General features: G+C 47.6%; 1 protein-coding gene across 1 annotated transcript in view; it reads right to left on the reverse strand.

Moving 5' to 3' along the window:
- The window catches only part of KAT5 (lysine acetyltransferase 5), a 267,178-nt gene that overhangs the window by 122,569 nt on the left and 116,695 nt on the right, over positions 1-27,914 (reverse strand). The window contains 2 exon segments of the mRNA XM_033954195.1: positions 95-175; positions 25,323-25,459. Coding sequence (XP_033810086.1) covers positions 95-175; positions 25,323-25,459 — 218 coding nt within the window.

Raw genomic sequence — 27,914 nt, forward strand, 5'->3', positions numbered from 1 at the left:
ATTCTCTTCCCCTTCCCGGCTCCCACTGCTGTATGTAAGTTTCAAAGAACACAATGTCCCTCCCCATTTTGGGTTCTAATCTACCTGGACTCACCTGTGGAAAGACTGAAGCTTGTACGGTGTCCAAAGAAACAGGAACCAGTGATGCTGTGGAAACGATGTCTACCTTTCTCTTCTGTAAACGGGAGAGAAAAGGTCAGATTTCTTGTGCAATGACAGAGGATCAGACATTTCAACAGATCACATCAGGAGCAGCTATCAAAGTTACCCTCCAAATTGTTTTGATATGTTTTAAACTCTTTTACCAGATCTGCCATATTAACAGAAAAGGCACAGATGATATTATCATGTTAACATTATAGTGGCCACTGCAGGAAATTTATGTGGGGGAGGACAGGAGGTGATATCACTAGTGACATTCATTCCACTACCTCAGGAAGGTGCTGGAAAAAATGAGGAATCCCCACCAAAAAAAAAAAAATCAAAGGATTAAAACAATTTTAAATAACGTTTCAAGCCTAACAGTATAGTAATGCAATCATAATTACAATATAATATACAATACAATTTAACAATTATATTCTACACAGTACCTATACAGCTCAATGAGAATCACAATTTAAGACTGGCATAACCAGTATCTTTACATATTATGTACCTTAATATTTAATCTCGTACATAAAAATGCTTGGGTACCTGAATAAACTCATGTAAACTTTATCTCCGCAACGAAAATGCCCTAAATAAATTTAAAACAAATCTTAAAACATTTCTTTTTAAAGATGCCTATCAATAAGTAGAAAAAAAACTCCAAAACTTTTAAGTGACATCCCAGTCTCCCTCTTGTTACTCCCTATCCCTCTACCCCTCCTTTTTATTTTTATTTACACAAATCTTAGCAATATATCAATAAGAAGAAAAACAGGAACACTTAGCTGAAGGAAGTGGCCTAATCAAATAATGAACGCTTATGTTGTATTAATCCCAGCTTTCAGGTGTGCAGCTGACAGAAAGGTTGTCAGTTGTATAGGCTCAAAGAAAACATATTTTTGCTTTTGATATAATATCACACATTTACATGGGTGTCTTAAGAAGAGGCTCCAAGAGCGATAACTCCCGGCTTCAAAATCAGAAATTCACGACGACGCCTTTGGGTATCTCGAGCCAGATCTGGAAATATTTGTATTTTAAATCCCAAAAATTCTTTTGACTTGTTTTTGAAGAAAAGTCTCAGCAACCAGTTTTTATCCGGTGCCAAGGCAACAGTAAGAAGTAAAGTTGCTGGTGTTGCGATTTCCTTGTCCGACTGTTCTAATATCAGTGAAACATTTAAATTCTGTTGGACCTCTGTAGGTAGTTGTTGTGGTTCTTGATATTGTTGATGTTGTCCTTCAATTTTCCGAATAGGCAGATAATAAGCCTGAGTTAAAGGTGGAAGCAGTTCTTCTGAAATGTCCAAAATTTCTACCATATATCTTTTTATCATCTCTCTCGGAGATATTGTTGCCACTTTAGGAAAATTAATCAACCTGAGATTGTTATTACGAGAAAGATTATCTAAAGCTTCCGATTTTCTTCTCAAATTTATATTGTCTTTCATTAACGTTTCACTAAGTTGTTTAGTGGCAGCATTTGAATCTTTAAGGTCCTGAAAATCTGTTTGTAAACCTTTAATATTGGTTTCATGGATATTTAGCTTTGATTCAATTTGGGAAATTTGGGGTTTTATAGATTTTGCCAAATCTGCCACCAGATCCCATATCGCCTCAAGAGTTATTTCTCTGGGTTTCTCTATTTCAACAGTTTGTACTTTTTGTATAGGAAAATTAGCTATAGCTGACCTTTCCTCCTGCATGCTGTTCTCCTGGAAGCTGCATTCCCTCTTGCTGCTCTGAGCCTCAGCCATTACCGGACTCACAACACAGGAGTCCACATCCATTCTCCCCTGTCCGATGACCAAAGCCTCACTGGACAGGAGCTCACCAACCTCAGATGGCTCTACTGTCCGAGGAGAGTTGGTATGCTGAGGAAGAGGGGGTGGTGTTCTGGCGTCAGGGCTTAGCGATATTTCCAAGCCCGGGGAGACCACATCCTGCTCACCAATGAGTGCTTCCAGCGGGGAAACCGACGCCACCGCCGACACTTCCTGCATCCGGCGTATTAGTTCCTCGATGTTGCCGAGTCTAGCGGGGTCAGGGCGCCGCGAGGCTACAGCGGCACTTCGTCCCCTTCTCTTCGGCATTGCTGGATGAGGTAAACACCGCGAAGGAGGAAAAAACAAGCAGGTACACGCTCTCGGTTCTAATCGGGACGCTCAGCTAGCTGCCCCGTCGGCCATCTTGGACCCTCCAACTCACACACACACATTGTAATTAAAACTTCCCTATCCCCTAGTACCTTTCATCTCTAAGTCTTAATTTGTCATAGTATTAGTTTTACCCTCCATTTATTTTATTTCAACTAAATCTTAAATTTTATTAGATTTTTCTAATTTTTAATATTGTAAACCGTCCAGATACAGGTGATGGTCGGTATATCAAGCCATAAATAAACTTGAAACTTAAACTTGAACAGTTCTGAGCTCTTCTGGGAGAACGGTATAGGAAATTGAATAAATAAATAATCAATAAACAATCATTTAAATACTCAGCGTAAAATACTCCTCAAAAATGGATTTAACTACTTTTCTCAAGATTAAATATTTTATTATGTGCCTTACTTTAAAGGAAAGTGAATTCCAAACCACTACTGATAAGGGAAAGGGAAGTCATGTTTGACAAATTTAATTCAATTTTTTGAGGAGGTGAACAAACAAATCAATAACGGTGAACCGGTAGATATAATATACTTGGACTTCCAGAAAGCATTCGACAAGGTTCCACATGCAAGGCTTCTGAAGAAACTACAAAGCCATGGAATAGAAGGGGATATACTAAGATGGATAGGCGGATGGTTGGAAAACAGATTGCAGAGGGTGGGCATAAATGGGAAGTTCTCGGATTGGGAAAAAATGACAAGTGGTGTGCCCCAGGGTTCGGTTCTTGGGCCAATCTTGTTCAATATTTTCATAAACGACTTAGAAGAAGAAACAACAAGTAATTTAATCAAGTTTGCAGACGACACAAAACTGTGTAGGGCAGTTGGGACACAAAAGGACAGAGAAGAACTCCAGAGAGATTTGAACCAGCTAGAGAAATGGGCGGAAAAGTGGCAGATGAAGTTTAATATAGAAAAATGCAAAGTGATACACCTGGGCAAGAAGAACAAGGAACATGAATACAAAATGTTAGGTGCAGCACTGGGAAAGAGCGAGCAAGAAAGGGATCTGGGGGTACTGATAGACAAGAACCTGAAGCCGTTGGCTCAATGCGCAGCGGCGGCAAAGAAAGCAAACAGGATGTTGGGCATGATAAAGAAAGGAATCACGAGCAGATCGGCGGACGTCATAATGCCGCTTTACAGAGCAATGGTCAGACCACACTTGGAATACTGTATCCAACATTGGTCTCCCTACCTGAAGAAGGATATAACTCTGTTGGAAAGGGTGCAGAGGCAAGCCACGAAGCTAGTAAGAGGCATCGAGAATTTGAGCTACAATGAACGCCTCGAAAAACTGGGATTGTTCACCCTTGAGAAGAGAAGGCTGCGAGGGGATATGATAGAAACTTTCAAAATACTAAAAGGATTTGACAAAATAGAGCAAGAAACATCGTTATTCACATTGTCAAATGTGACTTGGACAAGGGGTCATGGACTGAAACTGAGGGGCACCAGGCCCAGGACAAATATCAGAAAGTTCTGTTTCTCACAGCGAGTGGTGGACGCTTGGAATGCTCTCCCAGAGGGAGTTGTGTCGGAGACCACCATTTCAGGATTCAAGGGCAAGTTGGATGCACACCTTCTTGCAAATTGAGGGATACGGGTAAACAAGGTCTCAGCATGGAACCCCGGGATTGGCTTCGGCATATGCGGGTCGCCGGACATGATGGAGCTAGGGTCTGATCCGGCGAAGGCATTTCTTATGTTCTTAATATGGACGATGTAAAAGGTTTTAGACATTTAACATTTTTTCCGATGGACAGTTTAATTTCATATAATTTCTAATATTATAATTTAATAATTTCTAATGTTATACTTTAATATTTTAATAGTAGGCAGATTAAACAAGTACTGAGGAGCCAAACCATGCAAGATCTTAAACATCAATACACATAAGAGGAACTGCTGAAAAGTTCTCAGCCCAAAAAACAAAGTTGGAGCAGTCTCCATCGAGAGCTATACACTTGCCCCCTCTTCTATTAAACTGTGCTAGCAGTTTTTAGCGCAGAGAACCGCGCTGACTCTGAGATTTGGGAGCAGCGCAGGCCATTCAGCGCAGCTCCCCACGCTAGAAAACTACTAGCGCAATTTAATAGAAGAGGCCTTAGTCCAGATATTTTCCACTTTTTCCGTTCTATATTTTTCCAACGGATGTATTTTAAAGAGATACTCCAATTTGATCAGCCTGATTATTTAGGAGTATTGAATGTCACTTATTTGACTAGAGGAGCTAAGTTTGTTAATAAGGAAGGTGCCTTTGATACTATTACTTCATTTTATAGTTTTCATCTTTCAAAATATTTAGAAACAAACTCATAAGACAGTTAAAAGAGCTACATTGCTGATTTCTTTTCAGACAGAAGAAAAGAAGCAATTTATCCTAAAATCTTATTTTCCTAAGAAGCTGTGCCTGTGGACAGGCTGTACAAATATTTCCCAATGTAGCCAGATCTACTCAATGAAGGAGAAAAACTGAAGCCTAAGGTTTTGGGTGTGGGAGCCACTTTTTTTCTACAATATCCTTGTAGATATCTGGTTACATTTAAGGAAACAAAATATATTTTTCTGGATCCTTTACATTTGGAAAATTTTCTTAAATATAAAGTAGTTTCTTGAATTCCTAAGTGTTTATTTCTCAAGTTGAGGTTTGTATAGAGGATGTATAAACTAAACAAACTGTGCTCACTTGTTACTGAGCTATTACCATCAATGTAAAATTTTTATGTGCTTTTGAGGGGGGGGGTCACGTGATGTCAACCTATTAAGCAGATGTCAATGGAGTGAGCTCCCGACCCCTCGCCCTATTGCCTTCTTTAGCCCCCCTTGATGGTTCAGAACAGTACCCATCGAGGTGTTAATCATTTTCTGGGAGATTGGAGATGAGTTGGGAGTCTATTTGGTGCCTGATGACTTCTCGATTGCCGCACCGGAAGAGAGATCATGGTCAACCTGGGGAATCCAAGATGGCCGATGGTGAGCCTTCTCAGCCTATGTCCATCAGCTCGGCGTGGGTGGCGGAGGTTGTTACGGAGGTTTAAGTTAATCTTGGAGGGTTCCCTCACCAGTAAGCTCCAGCAGATCGTAAACAAATTGGACACAGTGGACAAGAGATTGGAGTTCCTTCAGCTGGAGGATCGCTTACAAAACCAGGAAAACAAACATCAACTGCTCTGGGCCCAGATATCTGCCCTAGAATAAAAGGTTGACGACCTGGAAAATCGGTCTCGGCGAGGGTAACCTGAGGCTGGTGGGCTTACCAGAGGCAGTTATGGATGGAGAACTCCACTCTTTCCTGGAAGCTTGGATACCGTGCACATTATCATTGCCCACCATGCACGGTCCCCTGAGAATTGAAAGGGCGCATCAGTTGGGCCCAATGAGGGCACTGGGTTCTACAGCACATACAGTTATCTTTAAATTCTTGAACTTGGCGCACAAACAAGACATTCTGTGAGCCATATGGTCCTCGGGCCCCCTGATGTATGAAAATTTGAGGGTTATAAGAACATAAGAACTGCTGCTGCTGGGTCAGACCAGTAGTCCATCGTGCCCAGCAGTCCGCTCCCGTGGTGGCCCCCAAGTCAAAGACCAGCGCCCTAACCGAGACCAGCCCTACCTGTGTATGTTCTAGTTCCACAGGAACTTGTCTAACTTTGTCTTGAATCCCTGGATGGTGTTTTCCCCTACGACAGCCTCCGGAAGAGCGTTCCAGTTTTCCACCACTCTGGGTGAAAAAGAACTTCCTTATGTTTGTACGGAATCTATCCCCTTTTATCTTTAGAGAGTGCCCTCTCGTTCTCCCTACCTTGGAGAGGGTGAACAACCTGTCTTTATCTACTAAGACTATTCCCTTCATTATCTTGAAGGTTTCGATCAAGTCCCCTCTCAGTCTCCTCTTTTCAAGGGAGAAGAGGACAAGTTTCTCTAATCTCTCACTGTACGACAACTCCTCCAGCCCCTTAACTATTTTAGTCGCTCTTCTCTGGACCCTTTCGAGTAGTACTATGTCCTTCTTCAAGTACGGCGACCAGTGCTGGACACAGTATTCCAAGTGGGGGCATACCATGGCCCGGTACAGCGGCATGATAACCTTATCCGATCTGTTCATGATCCCCTTCTTAATCATTCCAAGCATTGTTTGCCCTTTTCGCCGCTTCCGCACATTGCGTGGATGGCTTCATCGACTTGTCGACCAGTACTCCCAAGTCTCTTTCCTGGGTTGTCTCTCCGAGTACGTCACCAGACATCCTGTATTCGTATACAAGATTTTTGTGATCAACATGCATCACCTTATACTTGTCCATGTTAAACTTCATTTGCCATGTCTCAGCCCATTTCTCGAGCGTGTTTATGTCCTGTTGCAGGTCTTCACAGTCCTCCTGCGTCTTTACTATTCTAAATAACTTCGTATCATCTGTGTTTCCCGGACTATTCTACTGCTCTCCGGGCTAAGAGGAAGGAGTTTACGCCTATCTGCAATCTACTGTTCCAAAAGGAGATAACTTTTGCATTATTATTCCCGGCACAGCTTCGGGTGCGCTATGAGGGTCAATCTTGCTTTTTTGACCAGGCTGCAGAGGCGTTGCACTATGCCCAATTGTTATCGGGACCGGACCCTGCACCCTGACCTTACTTGGATTCTTAGTTATCTGCTTCTTCAGCCCAGTTCTGAGAGTCTTTATATGTGCTGCTCGTTTCCTACAAGCTATTGGCTTGTTCCCAGTTCAGAGTCTGTTTTTCCTTTAAGTATGTTCCTCTGTTTAACCGTTGGCTTTTTTTCTTTTCTTTTTATTTATAAATTTATTGATTTGTTACAACATATAACAAGTTCAGGTAATGTAGACAAATGTAAAGGAAATAAATCAAACTAAGAAATACTAATGTTATCAAGTCCACATTATTGAGGGCTGGCTATTTCTGCCGTAGTCTCTAATGTAAAACAAGGAAAAAATAAAAACAAAAGTATACTAATACACTCTAGAGTCAGGCAAATAATTATCCATTTTCATTCCATCTCAATCTCTACACTCGTTACAGGTAATATATCCAATTTGGGTTTATCTTGAAGAAAATTTTCTGAATGAGCTGGATCAAGAAAAATATATCTAGTATTCTGATATGTCACCAAGCACTTACATGGGAACTTAAGAAAAAATGAAGCACCCACACCCAAGACTCTAGCCTTGAGTTGCGGGAATTGCTTCCTCCTGTATTGCATCTGTTTAGAGACGCCTGGGAAAATATTTATCTGTTGACCACAAAACAATGCATTTTTGTTTATAAAATACAATTTAAGAATATCTTGCTTTTTATTTCAGTCATAAAAGTAACCAATAATGTTGCTCTTTTGGCTATAAAATCTTTCGATGACTCTAGAAATTGAAAAATATTTAAACTATTAGGTGACATTAGTTGATCTTTCCCCCTTTCTTCTAAGACCTTTTTGGAGCCACTAGGTAAATAGTAAAGATTATCTGGAGAAAAATTTTCTAAATGAGTATAACAAAGTATGTCTTTTAAATACATTTTTAGTAGTTCCAAAGGAGAAAGGTAATGAGATATAGGAAAGTTAAGAAATCTGAGGTTCCAAGATCTCATAGTGTTTTCCATTTTTTCCATCTGCAAATGTAAAGCACAGTTACTTACCGTAACAGGTGTTATCCAGGGACAAGCAGGCAGCATATTCTTAACGCATGGGTGACTTCACCGACGGAGCCCCGGTACGGACACTTTTAACTAGAAAGTTCTAGTTGGCCGCACCGCGCATGCGCGAGTGCCTTCCCGCCCGACGGAGGAGTGCGTGGTCCCCAGTTAAGATAAGCCAGCTAAGAAGCCAACCCAGGGAGGTGGGTGGGACGTAAGAATATCTGCCTGCTGTCCCTGGATAACACCTGTTACGGTAAGTAACTGTGCTTTATCCCAGGACAAGCAGGCAGCATATTCTTAACGCATGGGTGACCTTCAAGCTAACAGAGAGGGAGGAGGGATGGTTGGCCATTAGGAAAATAAATTTTGTAACACAGATTGGCCGAAGTGTCCATTCCATCTGGAGGAGGGATCCAGACAATAGTGAGTAGTGAACGTGTGAACTGAGGACCAAGTGGCAGCCTTGCAGATCTCTTCGATGGGCGTGGAGCAGAGGAAAGCCACAGAAGCAGCCATAGCTCTGACCCTGTGGGCCGTGATAGCACCTTCCAGTGAGAGACAGGCCCGAGCATAACAGAACGCAATGCAGGCAGCAAGCCAGTTGGAAAGCGTCCGTTTAGAGACAGGACAACCTAGACGGTTAGGGTCGGACAGAAAGAGCTGAGGGGACGAGCGGTGAGCCCTGGTACGGTCAAGGTAGTATGCAAGGGCATGCTTACAGTCCAGCGTGTGTAACGCCTGTTCCCCAGGATGAGAATGGGGCTTAGGGAAAAAGACAGGCAATACAATGGACTGGTTGAGGTGGAAGTCTGAGACCACCTTGGGGAGAAATCTAGGATGGGTACGCAGAACCACCTTGTCATGGTGAAAAACAGTGAAAGGTGGGTCGGCAACCAGTGCATGCAGCTCACTAACCCTCCTAGCAGAGGTGATGGCAATGAGGAAAAGCACCTTCCACGTAAGAAATTTGAGTGGATTTGAGGCAAGAGGCTCAAAAGGAGGTTTCATGAGGGCGGATAAAACCACATTCAGGTCCCAGGCTTCAGCGGTGGTTTGACATTGAAGAGGCCTCTCATGAACCGGGAAACCAGTGGATGAGCCGTGAGAGTTTTTCCGAGGATAGGCTCATGAAACGCAGTGATGGCACTGAGGTGGACTCTGATTGAGGTAGACTTGAGGCCAGCGTCGGACAGAGAGAGCAAATAGTCCAGAACAGTTTCCACCGCCAATGAGGTGGGATCTTGGTGATGTAGTAGACACCAAGAGGAGAACCGGGTCCACTTCTGATGGTAACACTGGAGGGTGGTCGGTGTCCTGGAGGCATCCAAAATACGACTGACAGGCTGAGACAGATTGTCTGGAGAGGTCAGCCCTAGAGAAACCAAGCTGTCAGGTGGAGCGAAGACAAATTGGGATGCAGTAGAGACTGATGCTGCTGTGTAAGTAGAGTAGGAAACACAGGAAGAGGAATGGGCTCTTTGGAGCTGAGCTGGAGAAGGAGGGAGAACCAATGTTGGCGAGGCCACCGAGGGGCGATGAGAATCATGGTGGCTCTGTCCCTGCGGAGTTTGAATAACGTCTGCAACATCAGAGGCAGTGGAGGAAAGGCATAGAGGAACCGATCCGTCCAGTTGAGCAGGAAGGCATCCGGGGCCAGACGATGAGGAGAGAAGAGTCTGGAACAGAACTGGGGCAGCTGATGGTTGTGAGGAGCTGCAAAAAGGTCCACCTGAGGAGTGCCCCACCGAGCGAAGATGGAGCGGAGTGTGGGAGGATCCAGAGTCCACTCGTGAGGTTGAAGGATGCGGCTGAGATTGTCGGCCAGGGAGTTCTGTTCGCCCTGGATATAGACAGCCTTGAGGAAGAGACTGTGGGCCTTGGCCCAGGTCCAGATGCGGATGGCCTCCTGACAGAGGAGGGGAGATCCGGTGCCGCCTTGCTTGTTTATGTAGTACATGGCGACTTGGTTGTCTGTGCACAGGAGAAGAACCTGAGGGTAGAGAAGGTGCTGGAAGGCCTTGAGGGCATAGAACATGGCCCTGAGTTCCAGGAAATTGATGTGATGTTGACGTTCCTGAGGGGTCCCGAGTCCCTGGGTGCGAAGATCCCCCAGGTGAGCTCCCCATGCTTAGGGGGAGGCATCTGTGGTTATGATCATGGAGTGAGGGGGTAGATGAAAGAGTAGACCCCTGGAAAGATTGGAGGAGTTCAACCACCATTGAAGAGATTGCTGAAGAGACGATGTCACAGAGATGGGATGAGAAAGAGGATCCGTAGTCTGTGACCATAGGTTGGCTAGAGTCCACTGAGGTGTCCTGAGGTAGAGTCGCGCCAGAGGAAGCACATGGACCGTCGAGGCCATGTGGCCCAGGAGGACCATCATCTGCCGAGCTGAGATGGCGTGATGAAGGAGCACCTGACGACAGAGGTGGAGTAGGGTCCGTTGTCAGTCGGAGGGGAGGAATGCCCTCATCAGAGTGGTGTCGAGAACTGCACCAATGAACTGAAGTCGCTGCGTGGGAAGCAGGTGTGACTTAGGGTAGTTGATCTCGAACCCCAGGAGATGGAGGAACGAGATGGTGTGTTGAGTGGCTTGTAGCACAAGCGGAGACGTAGGTGCTTTCACCAACCAATCGTCCAAGTAGGGGAACACCTGGAGGTCGTGAGACCTGAGGAAGGCCTCCACCACAATAAGGCACTTGGTGAACACCCTAGGTGATGATGCGAGGCCAAAGGGTAGCACTTTGTACTGATAGTGATGGTGCTGTATCTGAAACCGTAGATAGCGACGTGAAGTCGGATTGATTGGGATGTGAGTGTAGGCCTCTTTGAGGTCTAGGGAACATAGCCAGTCGTGTTGAGAGAGAAGAGGGTAAAGCGTGGCAAGGGAGAGCATTCTGAACTTTTCCTTGACCAGACACTTGTTGAGATCTCGGAGATCGAGGATGGGACGGAGGTCTCCTGTCTTCTTGGGAACCAGGAAGTAGCGGGAGTAGAATCCCTGAGCCCTTTGGTCTGAGGGGACCTCTTCGATGGCATTGAGAAGAAGGAGGGATTGGGAGGAGTGAGAAGCAGACTCTATGGGAGGACTTTCTGGTGGAAGAGTCTGGAAGTTGAGAGAGTAGCCGTGGCGAATGATGTTGAGGACCCATTGGTCAGATGTGATGACCTCCCAACGGCTGAGGAAGAGTTGGAGGCGACCTCCGATAGGCTGAGGAAGAGGCAATGATGGTGGGAGACTGGCTATGCCCTGGAAAAAAGAGTCAAAAGGGCTGAGATGGTTTTGACGGAGGTAGAGGCTTGGCAGGTAGGTGAGACTGAGAGCGAGCCTGAGTTTGATGCTGTTGCCGAGGTCGGCGCGGTTGCTGTTGAGGCGGGTTGAGAGGTCTGGCCGAGAACCTGCGTTGGTAGGAAGACTGCTGTCTGTAGGCGCGAGCAGGTGGAGTCTTCTTTTTAGGTTTTACCAGAGTATCCCACCTGGTCTCGTGAGCCAAGAGTTTCTGGGTTGTTGAGTCCAGGGACTCCCCGAAGAGTTCATCACCAATGCAAGGTGCTTAGCCAGGCGGTCTTGGTGGTTAATGTCGAGGTCAGAAACTCTCAGCCATGCCAGACGCCGCATGGCAACAGCCATGGCAGATGCTCGAGAGGTCAGCTCAAAAGAGTCATAAATAGAGCGCACCATGAATTTCCGGAGTTGGAGCAGACTGGAAATTTGTTGTTGAAAAAGAGGGACCTTACGTTCAGGAATGTATTTTTGTAAGGAGGAGAGTTGTTGCATCAGATGCTTCATGTAGAAGGAGAAGTGAAAGGAGTAATTATTTGCCCTGTTGGCCAGCATTGCTTTCTGGAAAAGGCGCTTGCCAAACTTATCCATAGTTTTTCCCTCTCTGCCAGGAGGGGTGGAGGCATAGACACTGGAGCCCTGAGTTTTCTTTAAGGTGGACTCCACCAGGAGAGATTCATGGGGCAATTGAGGCTTGTCAAACCCTGGGATGGGAATGACCCGGTACAAGCTATCCAATTTGCGAGGGGCCCCAGGGACAGTGAGGGGGTTCTCCCAGTTCTTATAAAAAGTTTCTCGTAGGATGTCATGTACGGGTAACTTGAGGAATTCTTTGGGAGGTTGCTCAAAGTCTAGGGCATCGAGAAAGGCCTGTGACTTTTTAGAGTCGGACTCTAAGGGAATGGAAAGAGCAGCTGACATCTCCCTGAGGAATTTGGTGAACGAGGACTGTTCAGGTTTTGAAACGGTATCAGCCATCGAGGGTTCCTCATCTGTCGATGAAGCGTCTTCCTCGGTACCGTGTGGGGAGTCTTCCCATAAGTCTGGGTCCCTGATGTCGGGGTGCGCACGGCAAGACATCGGTGTGGAGGGCTCGGCATGGCGGGTCTTAGAGAGAGACTTGCCGGAGCGTACGGAGGCGGTACCGGGAGAGGAAGACCGGTGTCGTTCCTGGTACCGAGAAGGATCGGTATCGGAGCGGGTCTGTACCGCAGGCTGGGAGAGATGTGGTTCAGCCGAGAGGACCGGCATGGAAGTGTTGAGCGGTACCAAGGGGGTCGACACCGATGGGACGGTGCAAGGCTCGGACCGGTCCTGTACCGGAAGTTGCGGTGCCAGCAACGCCGGCAAGAGTTGTTGGAGTTGTTGCTGCAGCTGCTCCTGTAACTGTGTTTGGAGTATGGCCGCAATGCGGTCGTCCAGAGGTGGCACCGGTACCGCTTTTTTCTTTTTTGGTACCATAGGTGCCGCTCTACGCTCCGGCGATGAGGAGGCCGATGACGAGGCACTCACCGATATCGGAGCGGAGCGTTTGCGGGGTCGGTGCGGTGCCGGGGTTGCCAGTGTCGCAACCGTGGCAGGAGGGCGCTCAAGGGAAGTGGAAGGCTTCTTAGCCGGCTTACCTGGGGCCAGCGACCCCGAAGAAGGATCCGGTGGCGTCGAAGTAGTCGGTGCCGACTTTTGGGGTGCCGTCGACGTCACAGCAGATTCCATGGCAGATCCGGTGCCGAAAAGAATATTTTGTTGGATCTGCCTATTTTTCAATGTGCGCTTTTTAAGAGTAGCACAGCGGGTGCAGGTGTCAGCCCGATGCTCCGGACCCAAGCACTGTAGGCACCAATTGTGCGGGTCGGTGAGAGAGATCGGGCGTGCACACCGCTGGCACTTTTTAAAGCCCGGTTGAGGGGGCATGAAGGGAAACACGGCCTCCGCAAAATCAAAACCGGAGGCCTGTATGGTGGCAACAGGCCCCGCCGGGGCCGGCCTGAAAAAATAAAGAAAACTCGACGAGTTTTTTTTTTTTTTTTTAAAAGAAAAATAAAGGGATCCGAAAAGGAAAAAATTGAAAATAAATGAAAAAATACGCGAGCGGGAAGGCAGAACTAAGTTTTTCAACAGCCGTTGAAACACATGCGACTTCTTCGCTCCGCGGAAACGAAGAAACTGGGGACCACGCACTCCTCCGTCGGGCGGGAAGGCACTCGCGCATGCGCGGTGCAGCCAACTAGAACTTTCTAGTTAAAAGTGTCCGTACCGGGGCTCCGTCGGTGACGTCACCCATGCGTTAAGAATATGCTGCCTGCTTGTCCTGGGATAATAAAGTATTATCCTTAATATGAGATACAGCATAAGATTGCATTACAGAGACAGATGTTTTCACTTTATCCAATTTCTTTCCCATTATTGCCAATTGAGAATCATGCTCAGCCACTTTATTTGTTATTTCTGAGCAAAATTGCCAAAGCTGTACTACTGTGCCCTGTAATGAGTTCTCAATTCTATTCACTACAGTCCAGACATCTTGAAGTGTAATTGGTTTATTGCCCAACTCAGGCCTAGAAGTATGACCAGTAGGCATTGAAACAGGAGACACAGTAAAAGATTGTTTCTCCTTCGATATGTTTTTTAAGCTCAGCTCAGGAAGTAATGGAGAGGTTGAATCCAAACCTGATAGGAAACAGAGTCAACCTTCTCTAGTAAGGAAGTAAGAGGTTGAGGTATAGGTAGAGGTAGAGGCGTGGGTTCACCAGATGAGAGAGAGGCAGATTGGGATTGTAAATCAATCTTACCTTCTAGAGGTGTTCCAGTTAGCAGACATAAATGACGATCCATTGGTCCAGTTATGTTTGAGGAAGAGGTGATCTTAGCTTTCCGTTTTCCCATAGTTTCCTCCCAACTGCACATCGCACCTCCTGGCTCTGAAGGGGCTCCAAAGGGGCATGTCCTGCCCCTTTGGCCACACCCCTTAGGACACCTGATCGGCAGATGCCGGTAGTGACTGCAGGGGTGCCTGACTGGAGAATGGGAACTCCGGCAGGGAGCAGTCAGCCCTCTTGACTCCACGGCTCACAGGTGCTCTTATCCTGAGGAGAGAGGATCTCTCCTCTGATCAGCAGATGCCGGTAGTGGCAGCAGGGGGTGCCTGACTGCTCCCTGCCAGAGTTCCCACTCTCCAGTCAGGCACCCCTGGAGACTGGAGAGTGGGAACTCCGGCAGGGAACAGTCAGGCACCCCCTGCTGCCACTACCGGCATCTGCTGATCAGAGGAGAGGTCCTCTCTCCTCAGGATAAGAGCACCTGTGTGCCATGGAGTCAAGAGCTCCCACTCTCCAGTCAGGCACCCCTGCAGTCACTACCGGCATCTGCCGATCAGGTGTCCTAAGGGGTGTGGCCAAAGGGACAGGACATGCCCCTTTGGAGCCCCTTCAGAGCCAGGAGGTGCGAGGTGCAGTTGGGAGGAAACTATGGGAACTCCGGCAGGGAACAGTCAGGCCGGCTTTATTTTCAATATTGTTCTATCCAGTGCTTCTGAGTTACTGTGCAGCAGTGCATTTACTACTAGAGACTAGGACCTGGATATTGGTTAGTGGGAGATTCTACTGCTCTGCTCACCGGGGACCGTGCAGCTGTGGATCCAGCTTGCCAGCACTGGCTGGATTTCTTGGACTGGGATTAGAATCCACTGGGGTTTGTGACTGTGGTGTGCATGGAGGCAGGATTATGAGATAACTAAAGGGCTGTTTGCAAGGGTGTGATTGTGGGGTGCGTGGGGGTGATAGGGTCAGAATTAGAAAGTGAATGGTTGGATGTTTGCAAGGGTGAGCGTAGGGAAGGATTAAATGTTTGAATTCAATGTTTTTGATAGCACATGAAACTGTAAGGATAGGCAGTGAGCTGGAAAAATGAAAATGTGCAAATATGCCTCCGTAAGATCCAGGGAGGCCAGAAACTCCCTTGGAGTCACTGCCACAATGACCGACCTCACAGTCTCCATCCTGAACTGAGAAATCTTGAGCCACATTCACGTGTTTCAGATCCAGAATAGGTCTCTAATCTTCTGACCCTTTCTTTGGTACAATAAAGTAAACAGAGTATTTGCCTAAGCCCAAAAAGTAGCTTAGCACTGGCTCTATTGCTCGAATATCCAGCAAGCATTGAACACTAACCTGGACTCTGTGTACCTTTTCCTGCCTCCCGGCAGGAGAGGTCACAAACCAATCGGACAGTGGCTGAGCAAATTCCAGCTTATAGCCTGACCGAATAATTTCCAAGACTCACTGGTCTGCCACAATGTGCATCCAGGCAGGCAAAAACTCCGAGAGCTGACCCCTTATTCTCAGAGGGGTCCTCGGCTCCCTGGTGTGTATCTTGCAAGCAGGTCAGGCGGCGGCAGGCTGGGAATGCCTGTAGCCTGCATACTGACCCCTGGAGCCCTGTGAAGATCTCTGCGACAAAGAGGGAGAATATCATCTGTAGTCACAAAAAGTAGGATGCCCAGACCCCCTAGATCTGGCTCTACTATCCGGCAGAGACTTTGGGCGAGGTTCCATCACCGAATCCATGAGCTCATCCAACCCCTTGCCAAAGAATAATTGCCCCTTAAAAGGCAGCCGAGCCAGGGATAGCCTTAGAGGTGGAATCCCCGGCCCACTGCCAAACCCAGAGCATTCAGCAGGCCAAAATCAAATACGCTGACATCTTTGCCAACACTTTCAAAAGGTCATATAAGCCATCCGCCAAATAGTCCATCCCAGCCAACAGAAGCTGAGGAGGCAGCTCTACCGCATCAGTCTCTAGCGTATACAGCCGAGCCAAACAGGCACGTGCCACAAAGGACAGAGCCACAGCAGCTTTGACTCCTAAATTAGCCGTTTCAAAAACTTTCCTGAGAACCACATCCACCCGGCAATCATGCATATCTTTCAAAACAACGCACCCGTCACTAGGGAGCAAAGTACTCCGGGTCACCTGAACAACCATGAAAAATGCAAACACGTTACCCCTCTTTTTAAAAAAAGCCCATTGGCTTCCAGTCCAATACAGGATAACTTATAAGATTGTCCTTTTAATATTCAAAACCCTCAAAACAAAAGAACCAGCATTCCTTGATAGAAATCTTATACCTTATGAATCTAATAGATCCTTAAGATCCTCTGGACAACATCTGCTCTGGGTTCCTTCCCTAAAAATAATAAATACCCGTAGAACAGCAATATTCTCAGTTATCACACCCACACTCTGGAACGCATCACCCACTTCGGGCAGAGCAGAACTTAGATAAATTTAAAGGAGCTTTAAAAAGCTTCTTATTCATTGATGCTTTCGGCTAACTATGCTACTATTCTTTTCTTATTGAACCCTAGTCCTTTTTTCCCATATATGTTCTCTTTTCTGTATTTATTGTAGTTCTCCCCCCTATCTTTTTTGTTCTTATTAAATTTATTTTGTGTTTAATACTGTTGTTTTTAATTCTGTTTTTATTTCTGTTCTTACCCCTATTTTATTGCTGTAATACGCTTAGTATTTTGATAAGCGTTTAATCAAATTTACAATAAACTTTGAAACTTGGGTTGCCCGAGCAGCTGCTGACACTCCTGCACCAAAGGATACAAGAAGGACATAGCCCTAGCATTCCACAAAGAACCTTCTGGAGAGTTAAACTGTTCTGCAACTAAGAAACTCATATCTGGATACCAGGGAAAGGTCACAGATTTCGAGCGCACACACGCTACAGAACCAGGGAGAAGAGGAAAAAGAGGAAGAAGAGTAAGGGGCAGGCTTGGCATCCAAGCTCAATTCCTGCAAAGATTCAGCAATCAAATCAGGGAGTGCCGAAAAATTGGAACAAGCGCACCACAGTTGGATCATCTCCAGGATCTGGAGCCCCTAAGGCAGTGGTCCCCAACCCGTCCTGGAGGACCACCAGGCCCATCGGGTTTTCAGGATAGCTCTAATGAATATACATGGCGCAGATTTGCATGCCTGACACTTCCATTATATGCAAATCTCTCTCATACATATTCACTAGGGCTAGCATGAAAATCCGATTGGCCTGGTGGTCCTCCAGGACAGGGTTGGGCATCACAGCCCTAAGGGATCTGCGGATCCAGCATCCAAATCTGGATCCCCCAATCCAGGAGATGTAGCACTGTGGAATAAAGGATCAGTGAGGTCCGGATCCACTGCTGAAGCCCCCTGAACAGGCTGTGAAGAAGGGACAGCTGGAGCAGTCTGAGACTCTGACATCCCCGAGGAGAAACTGGCGTTTAGCGATGTCACAGGGGGAACAGAAGAACATCCAGCAGCCGGACCCCTGGATTGAAACACGGACCACAAAAATCTCATGAACTCTGAGAAGGCATCTGGACCCTGGGGCATAGAGTAACTCTTAGATTATTTAGACTTGCGCTTCTTAGGCTGCGGAGGGTCTGTCTCACAGCTGGCCGACAAAGGCGCAGACCCAAGCCCCAAAAGCAAAGACAGCCCCCCGACGGGCTAGCTGAGTGTGTTATCACCCACTTCTGTGAAGGGGAGGCAGAACGTGGCACAAGGACACTCTAAAAGCGACAAATCTGCACAAATTTTACATGAATCCACACTAGTAGACCCTGAGGATTCCATCCCAGCAGTTTTCCAGGCAGAAATTCGAAATTGAGGAAGCAGGGAGAAGTTAGCTGGAAATCCAAGAAGGCCACCGGACCTGAATTCACGCTAAAACTGGCACATCTCAAAATTTAAAAATTCAGAATTTAGGATTTTTTAGGTGGAGGAACAATAGAAAACCCTTCAAAATTAAGTTTTAAAAATCACGATGGAGCCCTGTCAGTTCCTCTTACTCACAGTACTGGAAACAGAAGCTGCACCTGTGAAGAGCCAGAGTCAGAATTCACTGCCACACTGTTGGAAAAGTTGTTGCCAAGCTGATCTTCAGGCTGCCAGTCAGACCCACTGTCTGACTATGCCTCCTCCCTGCGGAACACCGACTGCGCACCAGGATGGGCGGAGGCATGGAAATGCAGTCTGCATGCTGTGTAACACCACTGAGCCCCCTTAAGTGTGCTGAACGGTCTGCATTCGACCCTCCGCTTAACCAGGTCAGGTACAGCCCTGAGCTCCAAGGAAGACTAGCAGACTGGCTAACAGGTACCCCGAAGGGATCGGCTGTCAACTACAGACCGAAGTCTGTGAATTCTCAAGCAGGCAGCGCTTCAAATTCACTTTAAACACAAAAGGGGACGAAATTACGTCAAATTAAAAATAATAAATGTGGGAAAGTAGAACTCAAACATCTGCAGCCATGCATGCAGAAGAAAAAGACTGTTGGAAGGAACTAAGCTAGCCTGTGATGTACTCTAGAGGTGGAGTGGATCTCTTCTGCAGCTCATGCGGGTAAAGCAATGATACTTACCGTAACAGTTGTTATCCAGGGACAGCAAGCAGCTATTCTCACTAGTGGGTGATGTCATTTGACAGAGCCCCGATGCGGACGTCTCACAAGCATACTTGCTTGAAGAAACTTCAGAAGTTTCGAGATGCCCGCACCGCGCATGCGCGAGTGCCTTCCCGCCCGATGCTCCGGGCGTGTCTCCTTAGTTCAGATAGCTAGCAGAGAAGCCAACCCAGGGGAGGTGGGTGGGACGTGAGAATAGCTGCCTGCTGTCCCTGGATAACAACTGTTACGGTAAGTAACATTGCTTTATTCCCAGGACAAGCAGGCAGGTATTCTCACTAGTGGGTGACCTCCAAGCTAACCTCAATGGGATGGTGGGAGAGTTGGCAACTTAGGAGAATAAATTTTGTAATACTGTTTGGCCAAACTGTCCATCCCGTCTGGAGAAAGTATCCAGACAATAGTGAGAGGTGAAGGTATAAACCGAGGACCAAGTGGCAGCCTTACAAATCTCCTCAATCGGTGTCGATCTGAGGAAGGCTACAGAGGCCGCCATTGCTCTGATCTTATGGGCTGTGACTTTACAGGGAAGGGGTAATCCAGCCTGGGCATAGCAGAAAGAGATGCAAGCCGCCATCCAGTTGGAGATGGTACGCTTTGAGACAGGGCGTCCCAACTTATTCGGGTCAAAGGAGATGAAAAGTTGAGGAGCAGTTCTGTGTGGTTTGGTGCGATCCAGGTAGAAGCCAAAGCACGTTTGCAGTCCAGAGTGTGAAGAGCTGATTCTCCAGGATGAGAATGAGGCTTTGGAAAAAACACAGGAAGAACAATGGATTGGTTGAGATGAAATTCAGAGACCACTTTAGGCAGGAATTTCGGATAAGTGCGAAGGACCACCTTGGCATGATGGAATACTGTGAAAGGTGGATCCGCCACTAAGGCCTGAAGCTCACTGACTCTGCGGGCAGAAGTGAGGGCAACAAGAAAAACCACTTTCCAAGTGAGAAACTTCAGTGGAGCCTTGTTGAGAGGCTCAAAAGGAGGTTTCATAAGTTGAGAAAGGACAACGTTGAGATCCCAAACCACTGGAGGAGTTTTGAGAGGAGGATTGACATGGAAAAGTCCTTTCATGAATCTGGAAACCATAGGATGAGCAGAGAGAGGTTTCCCTTGCAGAGGCTGATGGAAAGCCGCAATGGCACTCAGATGGACTCTGATCGATGTAGACTTGAGGCCAGAATGAGACAGGTGTAGAAGATAGTCCAATACAGAAGAAAGGGTGGCTCATCGAGGCTCCGTACGATTAGAAACACACCAATGAGAAAATCTAGTCCATTTTTGGGAGTAGTATTGTATAGTAGCAGGCTTCCTGGAAGCCTCCAACACATCCCTCACCGCTTTGGAAAACTGGAGGGTAGTTACGTTGAGAGGAACCAAGCTGTCAGGTGGAGAGACTGCAGGTTGGGATGAAGCAGAGATCCTTGATGCTGAGTAAGCAGTGAAGGAAACACTGGAAGAAGGAATGGCTCCCTGCTGCTAAGTTGAAGGAGAAGGGAGTACTAAGGCTGCCTGGGCCACCGAGGAGCTATCAGAATCATGGTGGCCTGGTCTGACTTCAGCTTGAACAGAGTCTTTTGAATGAGAGGAAACGGAGGAAACGCATATAGAAAGAGATTCCTCCAGTCCAGAAGAAAGGCATCTGCCTCGAGGCGATGAGGAGTGTAGATCCTGGAGCAGAATTGAGGCAGTTTGAAGTTGTGGGGAGCCGCAAAGAGGTCTATCTGAGGCGTCCCCCACTGAGAGAAGATCTGATGAAGGGGCTTGGAATGGAGGGTCCATTCGTGAGACTGGAGAAGACGACTTAAGTTGTCCGCCAAGGCATTGTCCGCCCCCTGAATGTAGACAGCTTTGAGGAAGGTGTTGTGGCGAATCGCCCAATCCCAGACTCTGAGAGCTTCCTGGCAGAGGGAGGCCGATCTCGTGCCCCCCTGCTTGTTGGCATAATACATGGCAACTTGGTTGTCCGTGCGAATGAGGACCACCATGTCGTGAAGCAGATGTTGAAAAGCCTGAAGAGCATTGAAAATCGCCCTGAGTTCCAGAAGATTGATATGGCACAGCCGGTCCGCACTGGTCCAGAAGCCTTGAGTGCGAAGACCGTCCAGATGAGCCCCCCATGCATAGGTCGAGGAATTGGTCGTGAGAACCTTCTGGTGGGGAGGAGTGTGAAACAGCAAACCTCTGGATAGATTTGAAGAGATCGTCCACCAACGTAGAGACTGCTGAAGAGCAGGAGTGACCAGGATGTGACGAGTCAAAGGATCTGACACCTGTGTCCATTGAGAAGCCAGGGTCCACTGAGGAATTCTGAGGTGAAGTCTGGCAAAAGGAGTCACGTGAACTGTAGAGGCCATGTGGCCCAGGAGAACCATCATGTGTCTCGCTGAGATGGATTGGCGAGAAGACACGGACTGGCAGAGATGAAGCAGAGCATCCAAGCGCTGAGGGAGAAGGAATGCTCTGAGTTGAATAGTATCGAGAACCGCCCCGATGAAGGGAAGAGACTGGGTCGGTTGCAGGTGAGATTTGGGGAAGTTGATCTCGAACCCCAGACTCTGCAGGAACCAGATAGTCTTTTGGGTCGTCGAGATGACCCCTGGAGCCGAGGCGGCTTTGATGAGCCAGTCGTCGAGGTAGGGAAACACCTGAAGACCATGGTTCCGGAGTGCAGCAGCCACCACCACGAGACACTTTGTGAAGACTTTGGGAGACGAGGACAGGCCGAAGGGAAGTACTCGATACTGCAGATGCAGATGTCCCACCCGAAATCTGAGGAATTTGCGAGAGGCCGGATGAATTGGAATGTGAGTGTAGGCCTCCTTGAGATCTAGAGAGCATAACCAGTCGTTCTGCTCGAGGAGGGGGTAGAGAGAAGCAAGGGTCAGCATGCGAAATCTCTCCTTGACCAGAAACTTGTTGAGCACCCTGAGGTCCAGAATTGGACGCAGGTCACCCGTCTTCTTCGGAACAAGGAAGTACCGGGAGTAAAACCCCCGGTTGTGTTGGTCCACAGGGACCGGCTCGATGGCCCAAAGCCGGAGCAAAGCCTGAGCTTCCTGAAGAAGAAGGGCTGTCTGGGTCAAATTGGAAGGATACTCTCTTGGAGGATGGTCCAGGGGGACCCGATGGAATTGAAGAGAGTATCCCTCCCGCATGATGGTAAGGACCCAAAGGTCAGTGGTAATAGCCATCCAGCGATGGTAAAAATGATGGAGGCGACCCCCAATGGGAAAGACAGGGGATAGCAGAACGGTGTTGGTTATGCTCCCGACAAGAGAGTCAAAAAGGCTGAGGAGCCTTGGGAACAGCAGAAGGCTGAGGTTTTTGTTGAGACTTCTGCGGCGGCTGTCTCTTCGCTGGTTGCCTCGCAGGAGGAACCTGCCTGGGAGTGTAACGCCGCTGATATATCTAGGGCAGTCGAGAAGATCGAGACTGAGCAGGTTTAGGCTTGGGACGAAGGATGGACTGGAAGGACTTTTTATGGTCCGACAGCTTCTTCGTCACGGTCTCAATAGACTCATCAAACAAATCCGCACCTGCACATGGGACGTTGGCAAGCCTGTCCTGGAGGTTCGGGTCCATGTCAATGGTTCGAAGCCATGCCAAGCGGCGCATGGCCACGGAACAGGCGGCAGCCCTTGCCGAGAGCTCAAATGCATCATAGGAGGATTGCATTAATTGAAGACGCAGCTGGGACAGCGAGGCGACGACCTCCTCGAATTCAAAACGAGCTTGAGATTCGATGTAAGGTATAAACTTCCAGAGCACTGGAAGGAAGAACTCCAAATAGGTGGCAAAATGGAAGGTGTAATTGAGAACTCGGGAAGCCATCATCGAGTTCTGGTAGATACGCCTTCCGAACTTATCCATTGTCCTCCCCTCTCTGCCCGGTGGCACCGAGGCATACACCTGGAACGGATGAGAATGTTTGAGGGAGGACTCGACCAACAATGACTGATGGGAGAGCTGGGAGTCCTCAAACCCCTTATGATGCACCATGCGGTATCTGGCATCCAGTTTGCCAGGGACGGCAGGAATGGAGTACGGTGTTTCAAAACATCGCATGAAGGTTTGGTCAAGGAGCTTGTGCAGAGGCAGGCGAAGAGACTCAGCAGGAGGATGAGGCAGATGCATGGTATCCAGGTATTCCTTGGAGTATCGGGAACCCGAGTCCAAGGTGATGTCGAGATCATCCGCCATCTGCCATAGAAAAGATGAAAAAGACAGCTGGTCCGCCAAGACAGGCCGCTGGGTCGGACTTGAAGAAGTCGAGCCTCCTGATCCAAGGAGACATGGGATCGACAAGGAGAGAAAGACCCGTAGGCATCCTCGAACTCCGAGCCCGGAGGAGGGGAGATATCCGAAGATGAATACCCCACATGAGGAAGCTTCTTCTGAGGCGAGACTGTAGAATGCCTAGACGAATGCCTCGAAGAATGCCTGGAACGGTGCCCCTCCCTGTGTCTCGAAGGAGATCTGGAACGGCGATGCCCAGAAGGCTCCCCAGAGGCCTCCAATGAATAGATGGGGCTGGAGGCCTTAGAGCGAAGAGGAGGATGGGCCGACGCCTCTCGAGCAGCATTCCATGGATCGAGAGAGGGCCTGGCATGGAAGGGACTCCGGAAGAATTCCTCCTGACGACGCCCAGGGCTTCGACCACCCGAAGGCACATTCCAATGTTCTTCGCTCGGGACGGGGATGGGTTCCAGAGGCGGCATCTCACTAAACGAAGCACACCTCGATGAACTGGTGGCCAAGCGCCGCTCCTCCTCCCCTAGCAGCGAGAGCGAGCGGCGAGGCGGAGGAGGAGGGGGCGGCCCGCCCCCACAAGGAGGGTCTGCATGCCCATGCTGGATTGTTGCAATCCATTTGGGCCCCATGGTAGTCATTATTTCAATGAATTGGGCCTTCCATGATCGACCGCAGCGAATCCGACAAGGGGGGAGCCGCACTCGAAGTGGGACCCCCTGTACAGTCTTCGCGATCCCGTGTGGTCGAGTGTTTAGCCTTAGAAGCTTTCGGCACCTTAATAACCACCGGGGGAATGGTCTGAGGAGGTAACTGATCTGAGGAGACCGAAGCAGGCACCGGAGCAGGAGGCGGGGTCGAAGCTGGAACGAAGGAAGCCGGCTTCAGAAGACCCGATGCAGCAGGAGTAGATGATGACTTCGCAGGTAAAGGCGAAGCGCTGGTCGAAGTCGAAGGCTCCTTGGAAGCTTCCATCGCGAACATCGACTCCCACAGGAAACAGCGACGCTTGAAAGCACGTGCTGTTAGAGTGGAACAAGGCCGGCACGATTTCGGAAGATGTTCAGGCCCGAGACACTGCAAACAGCGCCAATGCGGGTCCGTCAATGAAATCGCGCGCTGGCACTTGACACACTTCTTAAAACCGGTAATAGGCCGGGACATAGGCCGAAAAAGCTCCGCCACTAGATCGAAGGAGCGGGGCCCCAGCCACTTCTCCGCCACTAGATCGAAGGAGCGGGGCCCCAGCCACGCGGCCGACCCGGTCGAATCTTCGGAAAAAATTTTTTATTTTTTATTTTTACAAAATAATAAAACGACAGAAGAAAACACACGATTAAGAGAAAATAAACTCAAAACCGCGGCACTAGAAGGCAAGAACACGGGTTCACTCAGCGCAGAGAGTTGAAGCAAACTTCTCAGCTCCACGGAAAGAAAAGAACTGAGGAGACACGCCCGGAGCATCGGGCGGGAAGCACTCGCGCATCTCGAAACTTCTGAAGTTTCTTCAAGCAAGTATGCTTGTGAGACGTCCGCATCGGGGCTCTGTCGGATGACATCACCCACTAGTGAGAATACCTGCCTGCTTGTCCTAGGATAAAGGGAAATAACTCTATGGTCTAGAACAGGGGTAGGCAATTACGGTCCTCGAGAGCCGGAGCCAGGTCAGGTTTTAAGGATATCCACAATAAATGTACATGAGATAGATTTGCATCTCAAGGAGGCAGTGCATGCAAATCCATCTCGTACATATTCATTGTGGATAGTCTGAAAACCTGACCTGGCTCCGGCTCTCAAGGACCTGGTCCAGAATGTCTCACGTATTACACTGGAAATAGATATTATATGTGGTGTTTTAAATTATTTATTTATATTATTTAGATATGGTTGGAATCAGTAGGGGATTTTCTTTACTTGGGGGGGGGGGAGGTAGTATGTGCTCTTCAGGGCTCATAAGAGCACAGGGCCCTGGGCTGCTATGCTCTCTATTTTGAGAGTTGTTTGGGTATTGGGGGAGGGGGATAAGTAAGAGTTAGGGTTACAGTTGTATTTATCTAAAAGATGATGACTATATTGTCATGACCATAATAGCACCATGTTTGTTCTTTCTGCATTGTTCTTACGCATTGCCTTGGTCTTCACTATTGTACTGTATGTTTTGTCATCAATAAAAATGTTTGAATATATAAAAATCCTCAAATTGACTTGAACAGAGGTTTCAAAAGCTAGTAGTTGTCCCAAGTCTCATTCTATTACCTAAGTCATATATCACTGGAGGTAACCAGTAAAAGGTAGAGAGATAGACTATATAACAGCCAAGATGCAAGTTACTGCCCTAGAATTTATGCCCCGTCTGAAACAAGGGATGGATCTTACCACTTCCCGCTCAGGAGAGCTGGGCCGGGATCCCGACAGTCCATTCTTGGTGGGTGTTTTGGCTTCTTTCTTGGGAAACTGGATCTTCTTCAGGTCCAACCTGTCATGAGTCACCCATTCATCCAGCCGTTTATTAACTAAAGTAGGCAAGAATATAAGTACATAAGTTGGATCCTCCCATGGATAGCCCTTCTCCTTTCCATTCAGCTATCACCAGGGATCCTCCTATTAACAAGGCCTTTCTCCTTTCCATCTCCTGCACATCATCTTCCTGTGACAATGCAGGTTGCTATTTATAACTTTTGCTCCTGTTCTGGCCACTAGGTACTGGCTTCTCCCTCCCCACTAGTGATTGTCAGTACTAAATCAGCACTTAAAGGGACTTTCCACACAGCAAGCTTTAGATACTACAAGTTTTCTCATAGCTTGTGATTATGGAGAATAAATTTAATGTCTCACTTCATGATGCAATCCATCAGGTCAGTGCAACGGTCAGCCAGTCAAGGATGCTACACAGACAGTATTCACAGCCTCTAAGGTAGGCTGTCCTAGTCATTACTCAGAAGCGACACCTAGTGGCCACACTTGGGACCCACAGTTACAGGGTTCCAGAGAAATCCTTGACTCTTGGCCCTTGGGAAGCTGGGAGGTGAAAAACTGCAGGTGGTGGCAAATGAAAGCTTATGGTTCTACAGTACAACAGAGACAGATCCAAATACCAGGCCAAAAAATAAAAGATCCAGTCATACTTTCAGCAGTATCTTCTATCAATATAGTTTAATATAGTGGTTCCCAAGCCTGGTCCTGGAGGAACCCCAGCCAGTCAGATTTTGAAGATAACCACAATGAATATTCATGAGAGATTTGTGTCTACTCTCTCCACTGCACACAAATCTCTCTCATGAATATTCATTGTGGTTAACCTGAAAACCCAACTGGCTGGGGTGCTTCTAGGACCAGGTTTGGAAGCCACTGATTTAATGGAAGATTAGGTTTTCACCTTTGATAACACAGTTAATGTTGGGTGAGTTTTGTAGTATTTTTCATGCTGATTTCAAATCTATGTTTAGTTTTTCACTAGCACGTCACATTTTTGTGATGAGGCTCATTATATATAATTATAAATGTTAATTGGGCGATATACCATGCGTTTATAGGATAAACGTATAAGGAGGGTTAACGACAGTTGTCTGTTTTTTTATGCTACAGACATTATTTACTGCTGGATGTTGTGTCATGACAATCCAGACACAACTCACAAAAAGAAATCATACTCTAAGCATTTTTGAAGACATATTGGTTGCTAAGTGACACAGTCCAGTAAAATTATGCTATGCTGTGTGCTTATTTGACTTTGGACCGAAGGTACTGCAACATTTCTAAGTTCGATGCTGCAATTCTTAAAACACCATATGCTAAAACGCTATAAACTAACATTAGTCATAACTTTAAAAGTTTACGTGACTGAAAAAAAAAAAAACAACAACTAATAACAGATCTGAAATCAGCGTGAAAAACTGATTTAGAAAAATGTGCTGAGTTGTTAGATGATTCCCCAAAAATCTTTTTTGTTGCCTTGTGTAATCTTCTTTCTGTTAGTCCCTGGAGGATTTAGTATGCTAGGTGTTCAACCCTCTTCTGCAATCTGGGAGTTGCAGAAATTCTTATACTTTTCTGAGCACATACTCCTCCCACCTTAGAGAAAGAATTAGAGCCCCCTGCAGTTCAGTCCCAAAGCTAATCAACATACCTGATCAAACCCATGACAAGGAAAGGGGTACTGGGGAAGCTCCCCAGCAACATAAACAATTTCTGAACTGGTCTGCTCTGCAAAACATGAAAATAAGTAATAAACTGGCACAAAGGAAACACAGAAAACACTGAGGAACAATATAGAACTAACATGCTTTGTGCCCGGAAACACGAAAGGCTTGCGACCTGAACTTTAAATGGAGGCCACTGCTAAACCCTTATCTAAGCCTGCCTGAAGAAAGACTAGGACTACTGAAATAAGAGCCCACTCAGGCTCCACTCAGTCCTTAGCACACCACTGTTCAAAAGCCTTCCAGGCCTTGACATAAAAATCAACAGTAGAGGGCAGTGTCATACCAAGGGGGGGGGGGGGGAACGGTCCGTCCCGAGTGCACATTTCAAGGGGATGCAGAGCCGGCCGGGTCAGTAACCTCCCACGCTACTCAAAACGGCACCTCAGCACGGCTGCCAATTCCGCTCTGAAATAAGTATGGCAGCCGCACTGAAGTGCAAGAAGGTCCCACGATGACTACTTCTGCTGCCTCTGCTCCGGAAGAGGTAAGTGACGTCAGAGGGGGGTGGACCGGCAGCCGTAGTCATCGCGGGACCTTGCTCCAACTCCCTGCATCTGCCGGCCCAGCCCCCCTCCGACGTCACTTACCTCTTCCGGAGCAGAGGCAGCAGAAGTAGTCATCACGGGACCTTGCTGATTTGGATGGGGAGAGAAAGGAGCATAGCAGGGTGGTGGAAGGAGAAAAAGAGGGTCAGGGTGGTATGGAAGTGGGGGGAAGGGAGAGGAGAAAGTGAAATTTCAGATCATGGGGGTATGGGAGAGGGAAG

Source organism: Geotrypetes seraphini, chromosome 8 (genome assembly GCF_902459505.1).
Source record: "Geotrypetes seraphini chromosome 8, aGeoSer1.1, whole genome shotgun sequence".
Lineage (NCBI taxonomy): Eukaryota > Metazoa > Chordata > Amphibia > Gymnophiona > Dermophiidae > Geotrypetes > Geotrypetes seraphini.